At 44.4% G+C, this 20323-nt stretch overlaps 1 protein-coding gene across 5 annotated transcripts in view; it reads left to right on the top strand.

Annotated features, from left to right (window-relative positions):
* The first annotated feature begins 2312 nt into the window (after positions 1–2312).
* The window catches only part of stxbp4 (syntaxin binding protein 4), a 42271-nt gene continuing 24260 nt past the window's right edge, over positions 2313–20323 (top strand). For 2 of the 5 annotated variants that reach the window (XM_020712133.3, XM_011488559.4), the window contains exons 1-5: positions 2316–2491; positions 16125–16198; positions 17716–17811; positions 17890–17959; positions 18591–18665. In XM_020712133.3, the coding sequence (XP_020567792.1) occupies positions 2436–2491; positions 16125–16198; positions 17716–17811; positions 17890–17959; positions 18591–18665 (371 nt within the window). In that variant the 5' untranslated portion in view covers positions 2316–2435. Of the gene's footprint in view, positions 2492–15685; positions 15909–16124; positions 16199–17715; positions 17812–17889; positions 17960–18590; positions 18666–20323 lie in introns of those variants that run through there. The other 3 variants (XM_078937709.1, XM_011488558.4, XM_078937710.1) reach the window with 2 other exon arrangements.

The following is a 20323-nucleotide window of genomic DNA, read 5'->3' as shown; positions in this document are numbered from 1 at the left end:
GGCCCACAGATTGTTGTTTCTAAGTAACAACTACAAGATTTTTCAAATGACATTTTTTTGTATCCTTCTGATTCACCACTTTGAACAAAGAATTGGTCAATAACCCAGTTTAATGTTTATTTCCTTTATATATATATATATCCCCCATCATAAGGAAAAGTGCCACAAGAACATGTTAAAAACTCCAAAATCACCATTTTCAGCTAGCTTTTTCAAAAGTCCAATTGTTGTTTTTTTTCTTCATTTACCTGCAATGATTGGAGAAATACTGCAGGGGTCACTAGAGAGGGAGTAACAGTTTAGGTAATGTGTCTGTACACTCCTTGAGATGTCCTCATCACTAGTATATACACAGTTATCATTTCCTATGAGGCACCTAGTAAACTATTTTACTTCTTATCTTAGATTATGAAAGAAATCAGGAAAAAGGGGATCACAATGCTGAATTTCAGTCTTGTAACTAAAAAGCAGAAAAGCCAAACTCCTACATTTGGTTGCTGTTCAGACACAGGTACTATACAGGTACTATACTGTCATGGTGCCCCGGGGTATCTACTCCTTCTCCCCCCCCATGCAGAATTTACTCTGTGTGTCCCACCATTGGACTCAGCTGCTCCCCTCTTCAGCATTCCTGCTCTGAGCTCTATTTAAGATGTTCCTGTTCCTGTGTTCATCGCCAGTTCATCTGCCCTCTACGGAGGTACCACCTTCGTGAAATCGATGACGTTTAAAAAATAAAAAAGGAGTGAGCATGGTGTCCGTATTGGTTTTACTATTCAGGATACTATATAGTTTTTTAGTTGTTAGGGTGGGAATTGGGACAGCTATTGTCTGTGCATCGCCACAAAACGAGGACTACTCCATTCACCGTCTTGGACTGCATCCAGCACTCACTTCCTCCTCCACTGGGACTCACGCTCTTCCATCATCCCATCATCGTGGCTTCCTCCTCCAGCCACAGAACACCTCTCCAGAATACCAGTTTCTCTTGATCTCTTCCGTGATCTTTCCGGGTCTGGGTCTGTAACCGTTCTCCGCTAACATGACACTCTCAAGATCCACAATCGTGCCATTCTATTAGGGCTACTCTGAGGTCAGGTGACAAAGGTTGGGTCTGCTCCATTGACTGTATATAGCTGGACAATCGCATGGGACATCACCCATAGAAAATGCCTTGCTTCCGGTTCCAACCGAACAAAGTCAATTCAGTCGCCATTTTGACTCCTTTCCCATTTTGGAACCACACATCCTCAGTGAGGATGGAGGATTGGCCTGTCTATTTCAATGGCAACCACTCTCTCCAATCAGGAGTGATTAAGTTAGAAGGCCACACCCCTACCACTGAAAGCGGGCTCCGAACAATCTGTCAATCCAATGCTTCAAATGTTTGATGCCAGGCTTTTATTGAGGCATCTGAATGGTCAGTTGATAACTTGTGCTCCAGCAAAAATATCATGAAAAAAAAAACAGAATTAGCAATAACATGTTAATAATAGGCAGTAGAACAAGAACGGTTATTCTGACTAACATAATGGCAGAGTAATAGCTGTTCATTCATTAATAGAAGTCTACAGGATTTTGGCTTTTGGAACCAGCGGGTTCCACAGAGTATCTTAGTACTATTTGGAACGGGAAGGGGAGAGGTAGTTCAGTCCAGTCCTTATTTTACGGACAATGGTCTGCTCCAGTTGCCATCCTATTTACATTTCCCAGAAGTCTCTGCAAAATACCAGTGGACATCATCTATGCTCAGAAGATTTGCCCAATATAGACCACAAGGAATTACGCTTGAACGATTTTTTTCATGTTCAAAATGTATTTTAATTTTTTAAACCATGCACCCAAGTTTTCATCCTCAGAACACAGGATTCATAAATAGTCTTCCTAAATAATTCATTAGGTTTCTACTTTGGGAAATCTGTGACGTCATAATTGTCGTTTAAAAAAAGTTGCACACATTGTGTTCAAATTGCTCTTAAAATCCATGTCGCTAGATAGTTCTGCACAATGTATAGATTTTTAGTAGTCAGGGAGTCTGGAGGGAATTGGGATTTCGCTAAAAAGATCAGCAGACGCCAAACCTGCTTTACATATAGATAAATGAAAGCAAAAGTTTTTTAGCTGTAAATTGTTTATTAGCGTCGTACTCTCTGAATTTTTTATGTTTCTGAATGTTAAACTGTTTTTTTTTCCTTTCTGATAATTGCTGACCTTAGTCCGTGAGCAGCGGCGCGTTCCTTTCCTGAAGTTTTCACCTGCTCTCGGGAGCGTTCAACTTGGATTAGCGGGAAAAGATAAGAGCGCGCGCGCGCCTGCAGGAGGATTTGCTAGCTGCCCCGGCGCCGCGCGCGCTCTCAGCCAGAGAGCCGCTCGGAGCCGCCGAGCTCATCTGTGTGTTTTTGTGAGGCGGGGTCAGTCACACCCCCGCGGCGGCGATGCCGTTCCTCCCCCAGGACGCGGAACGCTTCGATGGACTGTCGCTGTTGTACTGGTGAGTGCCCCCCGCCCCCTTTAAGACAGTCGCGGGTCACCAGAACGTGTTTGCGTGTTAGTAATACGGACATGATTGTTTGTTGCTGCTTGCACGCGCGCGTCTTCAGTTCGTGTTGTCATTGTGGGGTTGTGCTCCTTTTCCAGCGTGGTTCAATGGTCGCCTTCAAATATTTTTGGGAACACGCTTGGAAAAATAAGGAACAAAGTTGACGGTTCTTCTTTTCCTTTCTCCTTCAGATGACAGCAGTGTTTATTTTTGAAGTCACACATTTAAGGAGTATTTTTCCTTTCACGTGGCCAAGTCACGGCTCGTGCAGGTGTTTCAGTCTGATCCTAACAGAAACAAGTCAAAGTGACTTAAGGTTCAGTGTTCTTCTTTCAATAAAACAATAAAAACATCTTCCTGATCTCTTTATATAATTTCACTCACTTAGCTTTTTGGTGCACGGCGTGCATGGATGCATGAAGGCACGCACGCGCAGCATAATCTGACTGTGAGCTCATGATGACATGTCAGTTCAGGTAATGAGTTAATAATAGAGCCGCTTTGTTTGCTGCAGGTCGTGTGCTGATCCTCACTCCTCCTCTTCCACCACAGTGCAGCATCACCAAAGTTAAAGGAAAACTATTCTTCCTGCATCTGAAGAATGTGCACAATGTCTTTTACGCATCACCATACTGGCTCTAAACATTTTAAACTGCAATTTGGCTTAAAAATCTGCTTTATCCACGTGTCCAGGTTGTTATTGTTTAGTGCAGAGAAAGCATTTTGAAGGCCCTCAAATGCAAAAGGAGAATCTACTCCATCCCATGTAGGAGGCACCAGCATGGATGAAGATCATCTGCTGGACCATTTTAATATGTAGTTGTTGAGTTAGATCAGTTAGTTCTTATCTATGAGTTCTGGTAAATCGCCTGTCCGTCCTGGGGGAGGATCCCTCCTTCATGTGGACCCCCCTGAGGTTTCTTCATTTTTTCCGAAATCCGTTTTTTTTAGGAGTTTTTCCCTATAGAAGGAGGGTCTAAGGGCAGGGATGCCAGTTTAGTTTAGTCTGTTTAGTTAAAGTTTATTATCCTATTGAATTCTATGCATTTATGATCCTTTTTGATAGTATGTTTACCTTACAGTTACTGGTATGAAGCCCATTGAGACGACTGTTGTTGTGAATTTGGGCTATAGAAATAAAATTGAATTGAATTGAATTGAATTGCAGGGATGTGTCCGTGGTGTATTGGCTCTTTGGACCAGGTAAATGGCGTTTGCTTATGCAGGACTCTACTACCTTCCTTAAAAGCCCAAAGCACCCTACAGTCACAGTCCCATTCACCCATGCACACACACATAGGGATGTGACGATAACCGTATCACCGCACGTTTTTTTTTTGTTTGTTTTTGTTAAGTTTTGCATATGGCGCGTCAATGGAGCCATAATAAACACATTAAACACATTCATCTTTCCTGATAATTGACTTTTTCTGCTAGTCCTGTGTTCAGACTTTCCTTCTTTCTTTCAGACTGTTTTCTCCTTCTCTCCCACCGCTCTCTCTCATAGGCGCGCGCTCTCAGTGCCTCCGCGCTGCACGTGCCACGCTGCTCCCTTTACACACAGGAGCGCGCTTTCAGAAGCACACAAACTCATTCTACAACAGAAGTTTTCGTCTCGCGAGGAAATATGACAAATTTACCGCGTTCTAATTGTTAATTTACATTGTATTCATTTCCGTTTCAAGCTGCATGCGTTCTTAAGGGCGCGCGAAACGGCCGCCCGCCGGAGGATTTTGTGTGTAGGGAGGGGGGGGGGGGGGTTATTAGGGTTCACCTTCACTCCAAACATGAACGCGCGCTGTTAGATTTCCATGAATATCACTACATGTTTTGTTTGGGAACTATTTTTTGCAGCGTAACGTTACGTGTCTGTATAAACAAAGGCGGAGCCTCCTGGCCCGTGTTCTTCATGGCTACCGGAAAAGTGAAAAAAGTGTCTGCAGTCTGTTTATTACTGGGCAATATTTAATATTCTGAGAAAATGTGTGTGCCAAAGAGCACGGGTGAAGGCTCGCGTGCAGCTAGAGAGCGGTCCGCTGCAGAGGGATCAACACGCACCACCAACAAACATGTGCGCACCTTCCTCCTACGTACATGCAGCGCTGACCCACACAGTCACAGTCAACCCACAACACCTATATGGGCTTTATATATAGTTAGTTCATTAGTTTGGTAGTAGTTAGTTGTTACTGTTATTTTATAATAAAGAATACTACGTTGTAATTGTATTTTTTTTTTTTTTTTTTGTTTTTTTTTTTTTGGGGGGGGGGGGGGGGGGGGCTGCGGTTAACCGCGACACCGCGCCCCCTGGTGGTTCATCACCGCGGTGATGAAAAATCCGACACCGTCACAGCTCTACACACACATTCACACAATAATAATAATAATGGATTAGATTAATTGCACTTTTTCTTGGTGCTCTAAGTGCTTACATTGTGTCCATTATTCATTCACTCCTCATTCGTTCTTGGTGATGTAGCTACTGATGTACCACAGCTGTCCTGGGGCAGACTGACAGAGGCGTGGCTGCCAGTTTGCGCCTACGGCCCCTGTGACCATCACCGGGACATTCATACACATTCACACACCAGTGGAGCCACAGTGGAGCCACAGTGGAGTGTCTTGCCCAAAGACACAATAAACAGTTGGCTGGGGGGAGCGGGGATCGAACCACCGACCCTTCGATCAATGGACGCCCCTGCCGCCCCTGATGGTGGCTCTTCTGCCTAACACTGGCACTATACTACCAGGAGCAATGTGGGCCTCAGTGTCTTGCTCAAGGACACTTCAATAGGCGGGCAGGGCAGAAATCGAGCTGGTGATCTTCGGTGATCAGAAGTTCAGAGGCTGACCACTCTACCTCTGCACCACAGCCACCCATGGACTCATCTCCACTTGGGAAAGGTAATCCCAGTGATTCATGACTTGGAGATGATATTACATCTTACCTGAGAGGGTCTTGGACCCAGCAGGCTGTTTTCATGTCCCCTCCAGCATGTGATGGGTTGGTCAGTACTGGAGCCTGGCTGGCCTTGGTTTGAAACTCTTTCTCCCAGTCGGGTGTCTCTGGAGAAGAAGGGGTTGTCCTTGTCTTTGTCCCGTGTCACACCTCTCTGGGGGCTGGCTGGTGATCTGCATGCGGGGCGGCCATTGTGTAGAGGTAGATTGGTCGACCTCTGATCGGAAGATCGCTGGTTTGGTTCCTGCCTTGCCCGCCCATGTGTCAAAGTGTCCTTGGGCAAGACAATGAAGCCCACCATGCTCCTGGTGAGTATAGGTTGGTGTCAGTGTTGGGCATCAGAGCCACTATCCGTAGCTGAATGGGACTGTGACTGGAAGCCCTTTGGGCCTTCTGAGAAGTTAGGAAAGCGCTATACAAGTAAACGCCATTTACCATTTATGTTGGAGTTCCAACAGACTGCTTCTAGAAACGATGGTTGTTGTTCAGGACTCACGAGCAATTTTGAGCCTTTTGTTTGGTCTGTAAGGGAACTTTAGCATGTGTAGCCTTCGACATGGCCATGGCCTTCTGGGTCTGTAGCCTTTGTCCGGGCTGGGACTTGTGCTTTCCATGCCTCTACGCTCTTGCGCGATAGTCTGTGTTGTCCTAAGTGGCTGTATTGGGTTGTCAAGGGGATTAAGGTTCTTTGGGTACTTTTGGGGTGGGGAAGTGGGAGGCCCTTACTGCCTGCTGTGGGCTCTGTGCAGGGGGGTCTGGGGTCCACACCACTCATTGTACATTTAGTAGAGAGGAAGACTCTAGTAGGCACATTTTTATTTGTACACATCTGCACACATGCAGATAGTTGTATGTGTGCAGTTAAGTGTGATGTATACAATGTATATTCTTTTTTGATTACGTTTGTTGGTATGAATATACTGTGGTACAAAAATTATTTGTTGGTCACAAATTCTCCAAGTTGTTCCACTTGAAAACTAGTGGTTGTTCTATAATGTTCATCATAGATACACTTTAACTGTCGGAGACTTAGGCTGCATTTCCACTGCAGGTCTTGATGCTCATATCCGATTTTCTGACTATATCCGATTTTTTTGACGACCCGCTTACATCATCTTTTAAAAGTGACCCGTATCCGATTTTTGCATTTACACTATACAATACTGAAAATATCAAACGTAGACATCCTGACGACTACGTAGCAGCATTTCCGCCTTCCGCGGACCTCCTTCTGAGTTTTGTGACTGCGGTTGTCATGGAGGCAACGCAGCGACGAAGGAGGCGTTGCCTTGGGCGCTCCAGAGGGGAGAGGAAAAAAAGGAGGGCTGCTCGGCACTCTCTGAATTTTGAATGAGGAAGTGTTTGCAGACGTGCTGTACTAACAGTTTGATCCAAGTGTTGAATCTTTCCTGCGCGATGACTTCTCTTTTTCCGACTGTGGTCAGAAACGCACGGGAGATTTTCTCCTGGGCGAAGGCGGATTCTCCTTCGGGGTTCACTTTCCCGTTCTGAACCCTCAGCCTCCAGAGTGGGTTAAGAAAGACTCCAAAACTTTTGGGGGAGACACCTTATTTTTAATTTACGGTTCTCCGACACTCTCCCGCTCCGCGGTCACACCCCCTCTCCTCTCTTAACACACACACCCACACACCACACGCCGTCCCCATCATACACGCCCCCACTCCGCAACAACACAAGCAAAGATATAACCGGCTTCTAGCCTGTTCCAGAGCAACGCTGTCCTGCTTGATTGGTTACCGTTTGCGTCCCGACCGGGACCGGACCGGAAATAACAGCGGTTTCCGACTACGGTCTGAAGCCTGAGGCTGACAGGGAACAGCTGACAGCAAAATCAGTGCACAAAAGCACCTGAATCATGTGATCCCTGTTGATGGTGTCCTGAGTTGACGTCACTGACGTACGCCTCGCATTTACTGGGGAATATCCGATTTGTCTGCTTACATGGGACACGCTAATGCATGTATCCGATTCGTATCTGATTTATTTCCACACATGAATGAGGCCTGTATCCGATCTGAGAAAAACGGAATCCATGCGCTTTTTTCCTGCTTACATGTTCACCGGTCATATCCGATCTGTGCCACATGAGAGGAAAAGATCGGAATTGGGTCACTTGAACCATGCAGTGGAAATGCGGCCTTTATGTAAAAAGTAATTCAGGAAATCACACTGATTGTTAAAGTATTTGTATATTGGGGCAGAAAAGTGTTTGATCAATGACAAAAGTTCAGCTGAATATTTTGTTATGTTACTGTGGTTGTCACTGACAGAGGTCAAACACTTCCTGAAACACTTCCTGTAGATCTTTAGCAGGTTTGCTCTTAAGCTGCGATTTTGGTCCATTTTTCAAGAACTGGGATGTTTTGAGGCTGTTGCTCAGCACAGACTTTCATCTTCCTCCACAGATTCTGTATTGGATTGAGGTCCAGAGACTGGCTAGAACACTCCAGAACCTTGAGATGTTTCTACATAGCTACTTCTTCTTTGCCTGGGCGATGAGTTTGGAAGACCCAGCTTGTCCTATCCACAATGTTCTTAACATATTAATGTTTTATTTAAGTAATAATCAGTCATCTTGTCCTCTTTGCAGAAAAGCATTTCTTCTCCCATTTTTGTTTCATTTGTGTAACCGGTCGCTCTCTTCGTTGTGCTGGTTAATTATTTGGCGTGACAATGTTAACTCCTGGAGAGAAGGCTCCCTTTATTTCTGGTAACAAACAGAAAACAATACACTGTATGATCCTGTCCACTCCAGTTCCTACACAAACAACACACATCAAAATTTAAGATTTAACAGTGAACCCCCAAAATATCTCTCCTAAACCATCAAACCTTGTAATCATCACATCACAAGTTAGAAACAAATATTGTTGTAATAATACAAATAAAAATTAACACCAAAAAGGACAATAAACAACAGGATGGATTTGGATAACAAATTATGTTATGTAATTTGTAAGCAGGACTGCTTGTGGTTCCTAGAATTAGTCAAAGTACGGTTGGAGGTAGAGCGTTTAGCCACCAAGCCCCTGTCTTATGGAATAAACTCCCAGCTCATGTAAGAGAGGCCGACTCAGTTTCTACATTCAAAGTTAGACTGAAAACATTCCTCTGTGGACAGGCTTATTATCAGACTAGTTAGTATTTAGAGATTATTTAACTTAATGTTAATTTGTTTAAATTAAACTTAATAACTATTTCTTTTAAAAGGCTGCTAGAAGTTGAAGCTGGGGTAACTATGGTGCACTGGGGTTCTGTCCTCTTTCCTGTTTTTACTTCTACCCTTCCTATCCTCTATTCTTGATCATTATTCATCATTTAGTTCTCCATGCCTCTGTTTGGTGCAGTGATTCATGTATTGTCCCTCTTTCCCTCCTGGGGAGTGGGAGTGCTTCCAGACTCCAGTTGGTTCATCCGTGCTCCAGTTCCTGACCGAGTACCTCGCCTTTGCTCCTGCTCCTACACCTGGCTGTGGTTCCTGCCTCTGGCTCATCTCTGGCTCGTCTCTGCTCTGTACCTGACCGAGTACCTCGCCTTTGCTCCTGCTCCTACACCTGGCTGTGGTTCCTGCCTCTGGCTCATCTCTGGCTCGTCTCTGCTCTGTACCTGACCGAGTACCTCGCCTTTGCTCCTGCTCCTACACCTGGCTGTGGTTCCTGTCTCTGGCTCGACTCGCGCCTTTGACTGTCCCCCCAACCACGGCTGGATGAAGCTCGTCTGCTGGACTTTTATATATGTAGTTGTAGATTTAGATAAGTTAATTCTTCTCTAAGATTTCTGGTAAATCGCCTGTCCGTCCTGGGGGAGGATCCCTCCTTCATGTGGGCACCCCTGAGGTTTCTTCGTTTTTTACGGAATCCGTTTTTTTGGGAGTTTTTCCTTACCGCGAAGGGGGGTCTAAGGGCAGGGATGCCAGTATAGCTTAGTCAGTTTGTTAGTTCATTTTAGTATTTTTCTATTGAACTCTTTGTATTCGTGATCCTTTTGAGTTCATGTTTTACTTCGAAGCCCATCGAGACGACTGTTGTTGTGATTTTGGGCTATACAAATAAAATTGAATTGAATTGAATTATGTTAGGATGATGGGACTCACCTCTCTGACAGGAGATCGTACAGAAAGGGGAGGGCAACAGTACCCTTTGGATCATATAGGGGGGTCAAAAGAAGAAGGAAGGAGAGGCTATGACTTGGAGTGTAATGCAGCAGTTCGTTAGAGATCTCCCAGGTATGGTAACACTTGAACAGATTTTGTGCTATTATAGAGAAAGATAAAAGTTATCCCGGTTACATTTGACCACATGACATTCTCCCAATCCTCCTCTGGATCATTCAGATGCTATTTGGTGAACTTTACATGGACCTGGACACGTGGTGGTTTGAGCACTGGGACCTTTTGAGCTTCACAAAGTTTGAATCCTCTCCAAACCAGCTCACCTGACCTGTTGGTCTCGTCCCGCAATCTTCCTTATTTAGTTACAAGACCTCAAGGTACTTAAAATCCTCTACCTGGGGCAGGGGGCGGGGCTCTCCACCCACCTTTAGAGAGCAATGCCTTCTACTGGAATTTCATAGTCAAATTACATTTTGGAGACAGTTATGTCCGTGTTGTTTCTACCTCAGATAAATAGCAACCCAATGATTGTAAAGACTCGGCTTTCTTTTTAAAGGCTCATTTGATGAGGATAGCCTGAGGATTTAACTACATTTTATATTTAGATTCTAAAAGTGTCCCATTATAGAAGCATATGTGTCTCGTATTTCAAAATAAAAGTCATTACCATAAATACTTTTTCATTTTCACAATAAGCTGCATTAGTTGACTCAAACATAAAATGAAAAAAAAAATACAATTAGAGAAACGGCTTTATTTGTTCTTCTTCGAGAAGAAGAACAAAAAAAGCGGTGCTGTCTTCTTCAACACCCCTCCTTCTGTCCCTTCATTAAAATAATAAAGAAAATGGTATTTGACATTGATTTAAAAAAAGTTCTCTGGTAAATGTGTAGTAAAATTCAACTAAAAATATCTAATTTGACAAATAAAATGGTTGATAGAAATGCTTTTACATTTTCACAATGAGACTGGAGTTCCCATAGAAAACCCAGGAATGTTTGCATGAGGAGAACATGCTAACCCCACATGGAAAGGCCCAGCCCGGATTTGAACCAAGGCATTAGAGTGCTGACCACTACACTACTAAACTGCAGGGTATAGCAGTAAAGGTAAACAGAAGTAAATAAAGCAGATAATCGATGGAAAGCAGCGTAAAATACTAGAGAGCAAGACAGGAAAGATATGGCTCTTTATTACCCCGAAACATTTACAGACCTGTGGCTGGAATTTCTTCACGTGTCCATTTTCACCTTAACAAAGGATCATTACATGTGAAAAGATTGTGTCAATCTTTTATTTGGCAAATCAACTGTGCTCCTCTACCTCCTGGAACCTTTGTGATTTTCCTCATCTTAAGAGTTGGGTCATAGCACCCCTGTATCATAAAGTCCCAGGTCGTGTGACCTCATTTGTCCTCTTCAGAGGGCCTACTGACTCTTTCCCACCTCCCTTTCTGCTTCTGCACTTGTTCATTCCTGAATTATTGACTGCCACTCTCGTTTTTTTGGGGGGCTTTAACAAAATTCCTCCATAAACTCCAGATGCTCCAGAACTCTGCACCACTTCTCTTCTTTGTCCTCCTCCACATTGCTGCCTTCACCTTCTTTCTCCGATAGTCTCCCCCCCACTTCCCCGTTCCTCTTGTCCATCTCAGCCCCACCAGGAGTAGAAAACTGTTTTTTTTAAAAATCATTCTATGTCCATATCTTGCCTGTTTTTTATATTGTAACTGTTGATTTTTAATGCTGAATCTAACCCTGTGTGTGGTGTCCTTTGGTGTTTTGAAAGGTACTTTTTAAATAACATGCATTGATTTTTAGTGCCATTTTCATTTGATTTAATGCAGAAATCAAAGGATTTGGCTCTCACAGTGTGGCCTGTTTTGTCCGGTCTGTTGATGCCGGTCTATAACGGGATCTTTGGCTCCAATTTATTTGTCTACTTAAGTGGACCAATATTAGTCTCTCCAAGATTTTCATGTTTGAAGTTAAGGCAATCAGTCTATAGAGCTTCAGGTCAGAATGATGATACTTTATAGGTTCTGGAATGAGACAGAATGTCTTCTATTGTGCTAGAACTTTGCTCTGGTGTGGTTCAGGAGGTGCTGCAGACCCCACATAGCTGAAGAACGCCTTTGGACTCTGAAGTTATTATCACCTCACCTCCAGCTTTGTTACTCTTCCCCTTTTCCAGCTGCTTTCTCCTGACATGACTGGAGAAATCCTTGTCCAAAAAATGTTTGAACAAATCCCAAAAATGACCAGCAGGCTAATGTGACATTGAAATAATGGCGAGCTCCCACTCTAGACATGACCTTGACTTCCAGACTAATGACCTTGAAAAACGAAAAGTGACCCATGATAGACACTAACATGTAAGAACATTTCAAATATGTGGAAGTTATTGAAATGTGAAATATGATCATAGGAGAATTTTTTTCAAAAGTCAGAAATCCGTTTTCCCCCCAGTTCCTTCTTTTATTTGCTTTTTTTCTGCTCAACTCTTGAGCATTTGTGGGAAGCAGCACAACACAGACAGGAGCAGATTAAATATGCAAGCAGTAATCCTGGGAGGGTGCAGCTCTTCCTCACATAAAAGCTTAGTCATCCTCTCTGCAGTCTAAGATATTCAGTTTGGAGTCAATGGAAGCAGCAGGATGAGCACAGATGAAGCACACTATCATAAATCTGTACATTTTGCTGCAGAAATGATCCAATGACATCTGAAGAGGAAACCCGATGAGATAAAGTCCAGAGAAGGTTGTCAAAACTTTGTTGTTTAGTTGCTTGATGAGTTTTGAGTGGCGCCCTCACCCAAATGCCCATCTAATACAAAATAAAGATCTTAGAAGTTGGAGTGGTGGGAGGGTTTAAAGTGAAAGTCTGAGCAAAACACCTGCCTGTTTTCTTTAGCCGCCGTGACGCCCCAGCGCTGCACCACGGCCACCTCTGATGGGAGAAGAATGAGCAACATTTAGAAAGTCCTTCCATAATCGTGTCCCCTTCACAGAGAAGGCCTCTTTCAGCCAAAGTGAGACATTCTTGTACAAAGTTCATCTGAAACTTCAGCTGCTCGTGTCATTTGTGCATTAATCACATGCATGCATAATATAGGGGAGCCCTGTACGAGTGCTGCTGATTTTTGGGTTGTCTGGGCCTGTGGGAGGTCGTAGAGAGGTGAGTGCAGGTGTGTCTCTCAGTTCCATTGAGGCTTGTATGGCGACTTTAAGGGACGCAAGGAACATGGTACATACCTTTGTTGTGCATGTTGTAAATGTGTTGTGAAACATTTGTAATAATAATGTAAGATACCTGCTCTTATGATGTACAGCTGTAAGGTGTCCTTAAGCTGCACTCTAGTAGTAGTAAAGTGTGTGCATTGGGTCCGTCCTGACTGCGAGCACACAGGGTGTCCAGGTGATACGCAAGTCCACAGAGGACGCCTGTAGAACGTCTACTCACTACACTCTCTCTAATTTACTACATTTTAATGGTCAGGTTGGAAAGAAAAAGCTCAATCAGTGCACACTTATCATTTGATCAGCACCAACAGGCTCCTTGCGCAGTGCACAGGTATTGGGGGGTGAAAAAAGGTCAAATCTATTTGACACGCCTGCGGCTCACCTACTTCACCCTTACTTACCCTGAAGTGTTGTGTTTACTCTGACCTGTCGCTCACAGCATGCCTGTAGAAAAACTGCATGAACATTTCTGCTCTACAGGAACACGCAGCTGTCTACGGTCTTATAATTGAATGGGGGTCACCATGGTGCCCTGTACAGATGTGCCCATTTCACGCCCGCAGACAGCCCTACCCATATAGGCAGTTGTGACTGAATCATAACATTGCTCCAGTTATGGTTCTGATCCATCCCAGGATACCAGCCTTTAGAGTGTCTGACAGCAATGAGTGTCCCTCATAACTGAATCAGATCATAGACTGAAGCCACTTTATCAGATTAGTTCTGTGATGGTTGCACTTTTAGGTGACGTGTGGTCGGCTGAAGGTGTGTTTGTTAAAAATGCTCGCCCATATCAACACCCCAGGCCTGTCTTTGACTGAAGTTAGTGATTTGGTTTGTGTGTGTGTGTGTGATTTGTGAAAGCTAATGCAGATTATCAGGCTTTAAGTGATCAGTTTAATTGCTGCGTCGTCGTGGGCCTGCCGTCAGCTTCCAGCACTTTGGAGAATTCTTTTGTTCAGGATGCTGCTGCTGCTTTTTCACATTCATTCACATAGAAAAGAAAACCTCACAATGTGTCAGTGCAAGTCCAGGATACTTCCAAATGGGTCAAATGAACAATTCCTTAAGGGTCTGCCTACATCCAGGATCAGAACTCATCCGTTTAGCCAGGTCTTTCCGAAGGTGAATCTAATGAGCTTGTAACCTCATCAGACAGCAGGGTTTGGATTTGGTTTATTGACAGAAACAGACGAGAACAATTCCTAACCTAAAGAAGTATTCAAAGGTGAACAGTGGAGGAAAATTGATAGTCTGTCCTCATTGTACATTTATTTTAGCAGTGAGGGATAGAAAATCACACAGAAAATAAAAAAAATAATTGTCTTTAAAAATGTATATATTTGATTTGCGTTTCATTGATGGACGTAAGTCTTTGAACCCTATTGCTGAAAAAACTTGGTTGGTACTTAGTGGCTAAAGCCTTCTTCTCAGGACAGAGGTCAGAGGAATTTTTTTGTTGATGAGCAGGTTTCTGCACATATCAGGAATTTTGTCCACTTTTCTTTACACATGACTCTTAAATCGTTAAGATTTGGTGGCTGTTGCTTAGCTACTCTAAGCTTCAGCTTTTTCAATAGGTTTTCTATAGGATTGAGCTCCAGAGAGCACCTGGACCACTCAATGACCTTGATATGTTTCTTCTTCAGCCATTGCTTGGTTGTCTTGGCTGACTGTTTTGGTTTGTTATCCAAGACCCATCCACCACCCATTTTAAGTCTCCTGGTCTCCTCAAAGAAACCCCCCCAGAGCATGATGTTTCCACCTCCATGCTTTACAGTGGAGATGGGCTCATAGGCAGCATTTCTCTTCCTCCAAACACGAGGGGTTGAGTTGATGCCAAAGAGCTCCATGTTGGTCTGATCTGACCACAGCTCCTTCTCTCAGTCTCTCTCTACATCCTGAAGGTGTTCATTGGTAACTTCAGTCTGCACATGTGTCTTCTTCAGCAGGGGGAGCGTAAACTATTCCCAATGGTTTCTTGGTGACTGTGGTTCCAGCTGCTTTGAGATCATCCACTAACTCCTGCCGTGTTGTTTTAGGCTGATTTCTCTCTGCTCTCGTGATCATGGAAAACCCACCAGGTCAGATCTGCTTTGAAGGCCCAGACCAAAAGGTGGATTGATGGTCACGTTGCACCAACAGTTGTCCCCTTAACCCCCAGCTTGTTGCTGATGGTTTTGTAGTCCATTCCCGTCTTGTGCAAGTCCACAATCATCTCCCCAAAACCCACCAAAAGCTCTTTAGTCTTTCCATGTTGGAGTCTGACTGATGGACTGATTCTGTGGACAGGTGTCTTTTCTACAGGTGATCAGTTCAAACAGGAGTCTTCAGTTCAGGTGACAGGTTCGTTAGGAGAGTCTAGCTGGTCTGTGTGAACCACAACTCTTAATGGTTACTAGGGGATCTATACTTATTTCACATAATAAATGTATGTCCATTCTTTAAAGTCAATTTCTTTATGTTTTTTGTGATTTTTAAAAAAATCTCTTTGTGTTCAAATGGACCTATTATTAGGATGACAGTTTCTTTTTGGGTGGGCAAACCTACAAAATCAGCAAGGGATCAAATATTTATTTCCTTGACCGTCAAAGGTGTAGGCTTTGGAGAGGCTTTTGTCTAGCCTCCCACAGCATTTCATAGATGTGTAAGACACATTAGTTTAAAACCCTGACACCCCTTTACTCTCATTGCAGTGAGTTAGGCTTAAGTGTTCAAAAGTGAGTCATGTCAGGACATGACAAAAGCAACCAAGCGTGTCAGCAGAACAGAGCAGACCCGAGGGTGGGGTGGACTGCGAAGCCTCTGCAGTTCAGTCAGTGTCGGCACAAAGCTTTTCACACACACGCACAGATGTGAGCTTGTGAGAGAAATCTGCTGTGACGCGGAGCTGAGCCTCGGGTCAGGACCAGCAGACAGCACCAGGCTCACCCGTCTGAGGAGCAGCTTTCATCTGGACCTGCAGCCCGTTTGGACCGGCCATGGAGGCTTCGGTTCATCTGTTTTCTCCCCCTCATCATTCTGAATCGCTGTTGGAGTGAGTTCCATGGCTGCATGTGGCGTTTGGGAGAAGAGATTTCATTGGTTGCATGTCAGTGTATGAAGGGAGGGAGGTAGACGGCAACAAAATCCTGTGATGATTTGATTATTTTCTGCAGCGGAGTCCCAAGGACACACTCACACACACAGAGGCTTTAACTGAGGCAGGATGTTGACGCGTTACTGAACCTTTTGTGTTTTCACTTGTTGCCAGGACAATCATGGGCCCACATGGCATCAACAGAGCCGTCCAGAGACTGGAGTTTGCCGACTGCAAGAAAGGACTCGGTGAGCAAGGAAAATTCCACTTTCCTTCAGCATGGCAAAGCTCTCATGGTACTGGAAAGCGTTAAAAAAAGTGAAGGGAAAAGGGGCCAAAACTAGCAAAAAAGAGATGTTAAACCTGCAGACAGATTGTCCTCCAGCTCATGCTGGAGCTTCAAGCATCTGTACATTTAACTTTTAAGAAGAGAGATGATTCGAGTTGTACTCCAACGTGAGCTGCTTCAAAACCTCTCCAACCAGAGTTGAGAACATCTCAACGACCCACTCCAATGAAAATGGTCTTTACAACATGTTCTTATGGCATTTGTCTGACGATGAAGGACATAGAGAAAAGCATTAAGCTTAAAGTTGCATTTTTGAGTAATTTTTTATTCAAATCATTGTGAATCAGAGGCAGACAAAATGTTGTTTGAAAAACCTGTAGTTGTGACATAGAAACTCCAAACAACTAGGTCCATGTACGTCTTCGTTTTCCTCGTCCCAGATGACATCTGGATCAAAACTCTACACCTGGATACCAGTCCCCCAACATTGATGGCCATTTTTGTTGGACTAGAAATGTTAGATTGGCACATGTAGGGGCTGTAAGCTAGCAGGAGAGCATATAAACAGAACATGGTTTATACGCTCTCCCGGGTTGCTCCACACCAACAGACCTGTCCATCACTCAGAGGTGCATTTCTAATGAATTCCTGCCACTCTGCAGAAAATAGAAACCTGTGTTGCCCAAGAGAACAACACAGGTTTTTTTCATTTTGGCTAAAAACTGCATAATTACCACATAACTGGGAATTATTTTACAATAGATCAGAAGATGATCGGAGTCAGACTTCAAGGCGTTCACGCTACAGCGCAGCACAGTATCGTCTTCAAAGAAAGGAGTTTACGAACAGCCCCAACATTGATCTATGGTGCATCAGCAGGGCCACTTACCTTCAAATGTTTATATCATAAGCGGATAAGTGCATTCAAAAATGTCCTTTTTTTTAATCTTGCCAGTTTGTCTTTAGAGCACTAAGCTGGCTTCTGCGTTTCTGAACAACAGCAGCTTCAGGGGGTGGTTGTCATGGCGAGGAACATGCAGACAAGACAAAAAGAGAAGGAACATGAAACAAACACTGCCGTCTCACTCTGCTGGCGTCTGACGACTGCATCCTTAAACAGCAATGTCTGCTGCGTAATGATGGTCCACACTAAGTGAGAGATGTCAGACTGCTTGGATGGGAGGCATATCAACCCTGTGGACCATGTGACATGCTCATTTGTTTTGGGCCCGTCTAAAGCCAGGCAAAGGCCCTGGAGGGTTTATCCAAAATGTTTAGAGTCCATGTAATTGCTCTGAACTGTCCTGAACTCTAACATCATCCTTTTACAGAAACCACTTTGGCTCACTTTCAGTTCTTTCAGGGAACTGACCAGGGATTTCCATGCTAGAATAGAAACACGCCAGAGGTGTGGCAGCTGTAAACCGCTGCCGTCTAAGTCTGCCCTGTTGTTGTCTGTGCACTCCGCATCCTCAGGTGTTAAAATCATCGGAGGTTACAAAGAGCTGACAGGCGAAGAGTTCGGCATCTTCATCAAGCGGGTGATCGCCGGCGGCCTGGCTGCCCTGGACGGTATGAATTTCCACAGCAAAGAGCATGATTGTCATTATCCCCTCACCTGACTCTGCCCCGTCTGCCCTTCTGTTCCAGGGAGGCTTAAGTCAGGTGACCTGATTCTGGATGTCAATAATATCAGTCTGATTGGAGCGACCAATGAGAGGTGAGTTCACAGCAGATTTCCCTCTTCTGTTTCGGAGGCAACTACACAGTGAGCATCCCATAATCAAGTGCACGCTCATTGGTGTCACGTGCACACAGATGGGGCAGAATGATGTTTTTTCCAATTTCAAGGACTTTGGTCATGTGACTTATTGATCTAAGTTTAATTCTGACTCAGATTTAAAGTGAATATGTGCACACATGCACAAACTGAAGGACAAACGATCATAGCTGCAGCAGATGAGGCATAATCCTGTGTTTGTGTGAAGGTGATGCAATGAGCCCATGTGCAATTTTTAGTAGAAGTTCCTTATCTGGCATTTAGAGCACCAAACAGGAACCCAGGAGAGCTACAAACCGCTCTTCTCTGTTGTAGCGTCAGTCTTTGGGGGTTTTGTCTGTGAAATTCAGGTTTCAGGCTGTTGCTCGTAGCATGTTGGGGGTTAATGGTGGCCTGTGGTGATTATCCTGTGTTATGATATTATCAATGTCCCCAAACCTGAGATGCAGCTTCAGCAAAGACAGTAGAAATCCTGTGATGAGTTGGATCATCCACATGTGCAGAGGGCCTTCAGCCACAGTCTTCTGAGGTTGCAGTCGTTGTCATGAATGCTTCATCTGTGTCCTGACAGGGCAGTGGAGATCCTAAGGACAGCCTCCCTCTCCAACCACATGTCCTTGTTGATCGCCCGGGATGAAGAGTCCAGGTGAGAAACTGAAACCACGCTTAACACACCATGGTTTGTTCAAATACGTTAGTTCTGATCATGGTTGGTTAATATGGCGGTTTGTTCTGATCAGAGTTTCTTTAAATTGCTGATAGTTACCCTGCTTTGTTCAAACTGTAGTTTTCTTCCGTCAGGGTTTCTTTAAATTGCGATTTGTTTGGATTGTCATTTTCAATGATTCTTCTGTGATTAGGTTTTTTTTTAATATATTTTTTTATTTCCAAAGCACAGAGATGCCATAGATGGTCATAAATCTTTAGTGTCTTTGCTTCGCGCCCTTCTCTCCTTCAGACTTGAGTCTGTGTGGAAAGCGACCCACAGCTCAGAGTCCTCAGGTTGAGGTCTGAGCTGACAGACGGGTGGAGCCACCGACCTGGCACCCGCTCTGCTGTGTGGATTCAAACGCAGCCTGACACAATCGGGACGCAGTGCTTTGTGTGCACCAGCTCTCTGCTGGGGGGGCGACATCTGCCCGTTAGAGAAGTTGCTGAGCAGAAAACCGGGCTGAAGCTGTTTGAGGTGAACGGACGGCCAGAAACGGGAGCATGAAACGACTAGTCTTCAGTAAGCTCCTGTTCTAGAAGGCAGTCTTGCAGCCTGCTCCGCCCCCCCTGTGTGTCCTCAGTCAGGGTGAGGGGAACAGATGGAGCTGAACACGCAATGGACAACAATCACGTGTTGTTTTGACTGCACAAAGAAAGTCGGCTCTCCCCCCGCTTCACTTGTTGTGAAGGTAGCTCTGTGCAATAACCCCTCCAACTTGACCTGCTCTCACTGTTGAAGGGGGGGGGGGGGGGGGGGGGGTCACATGAACCTGTTTACGTTGTATTAAGGGGGTGTCCTGCAGGTGGAGAGGAAAGCCAAACCCATATAAATAGCTGAAGTTGTCTGTAAGGACACAAAAACATTTGAGGTCATCCTGCCGGGACAAAATGAAGCTGGAGGATTTCTGGATGCTGCAGGAACCACAAGGAGCTAAAGCTCCTCCATGAGGGGGAATCCATGAGAAACTGAATTGAATGGAATTGGGGGGGGAGGGCTTTTAAAAGATTATGCTTTTTAAGCTGCAGCACCAGAAATCAATTTTCATATTTTTGTTTTAGGACATTGCCCCCCCAATGGGCAAGACTGGTTTGATTCTAAAAGCTGATCTTCATTTTCTGCTTGGGGTTTTATTTTATGGCCCTGGTTATTTGGTGAACTATCAGATAAAGATGAGACAGAGGCAGAAATGACTTTCCTAAAGTCTGATTGTGTGCACAGTGAAAGGGAGTGATCCCTAAACTCTTCTGTTTATGGATCAGATGAGTGAAGAGGACATCTGTAAAATTACTAAATTTAACATGTCAATCCCAATCATTTAAAAAGATGATCAGAATCAGGTGTCCTGATCATTTGGTCTGACCACAGGTGTGAAAAATCACTGTTTTTACAAACATTTATGAAAGAATTGGCTGCTTTCAGGAGCTCAGAGAACTTCAGCGTGGAACTCTCATAGGATGCCACTTGTGCAACTAATCCAGTAGTGAAATGTCCTCGCTCCTAAATCAACTGTCAGCTCTATCAGAACAAAAAGGAAGAGTTGGGAACAACAGCAACTATGTAAACACGCAAACCGACGGAGAGGGGTCAGCGGA

This window comes from Oryzias latipes, chromosome 19, assembly GCF_053564925.1.
Source record: "Oryzias latipes strain Hd-rR chromosome 19, Olatipes_Hd-rR_3.1".
Classification (NCBI taxonomy): Eukaryota; Metazoa; Chordata; class Actinopteri; order Beloniformes; family Adrianichthyidae; genus Oryzias; species Oryzias latipes.
Note: the sequence above shows the minus strand (reverse complement) of the source record. Positions and strands in the feature narration are given on the sequence as shown.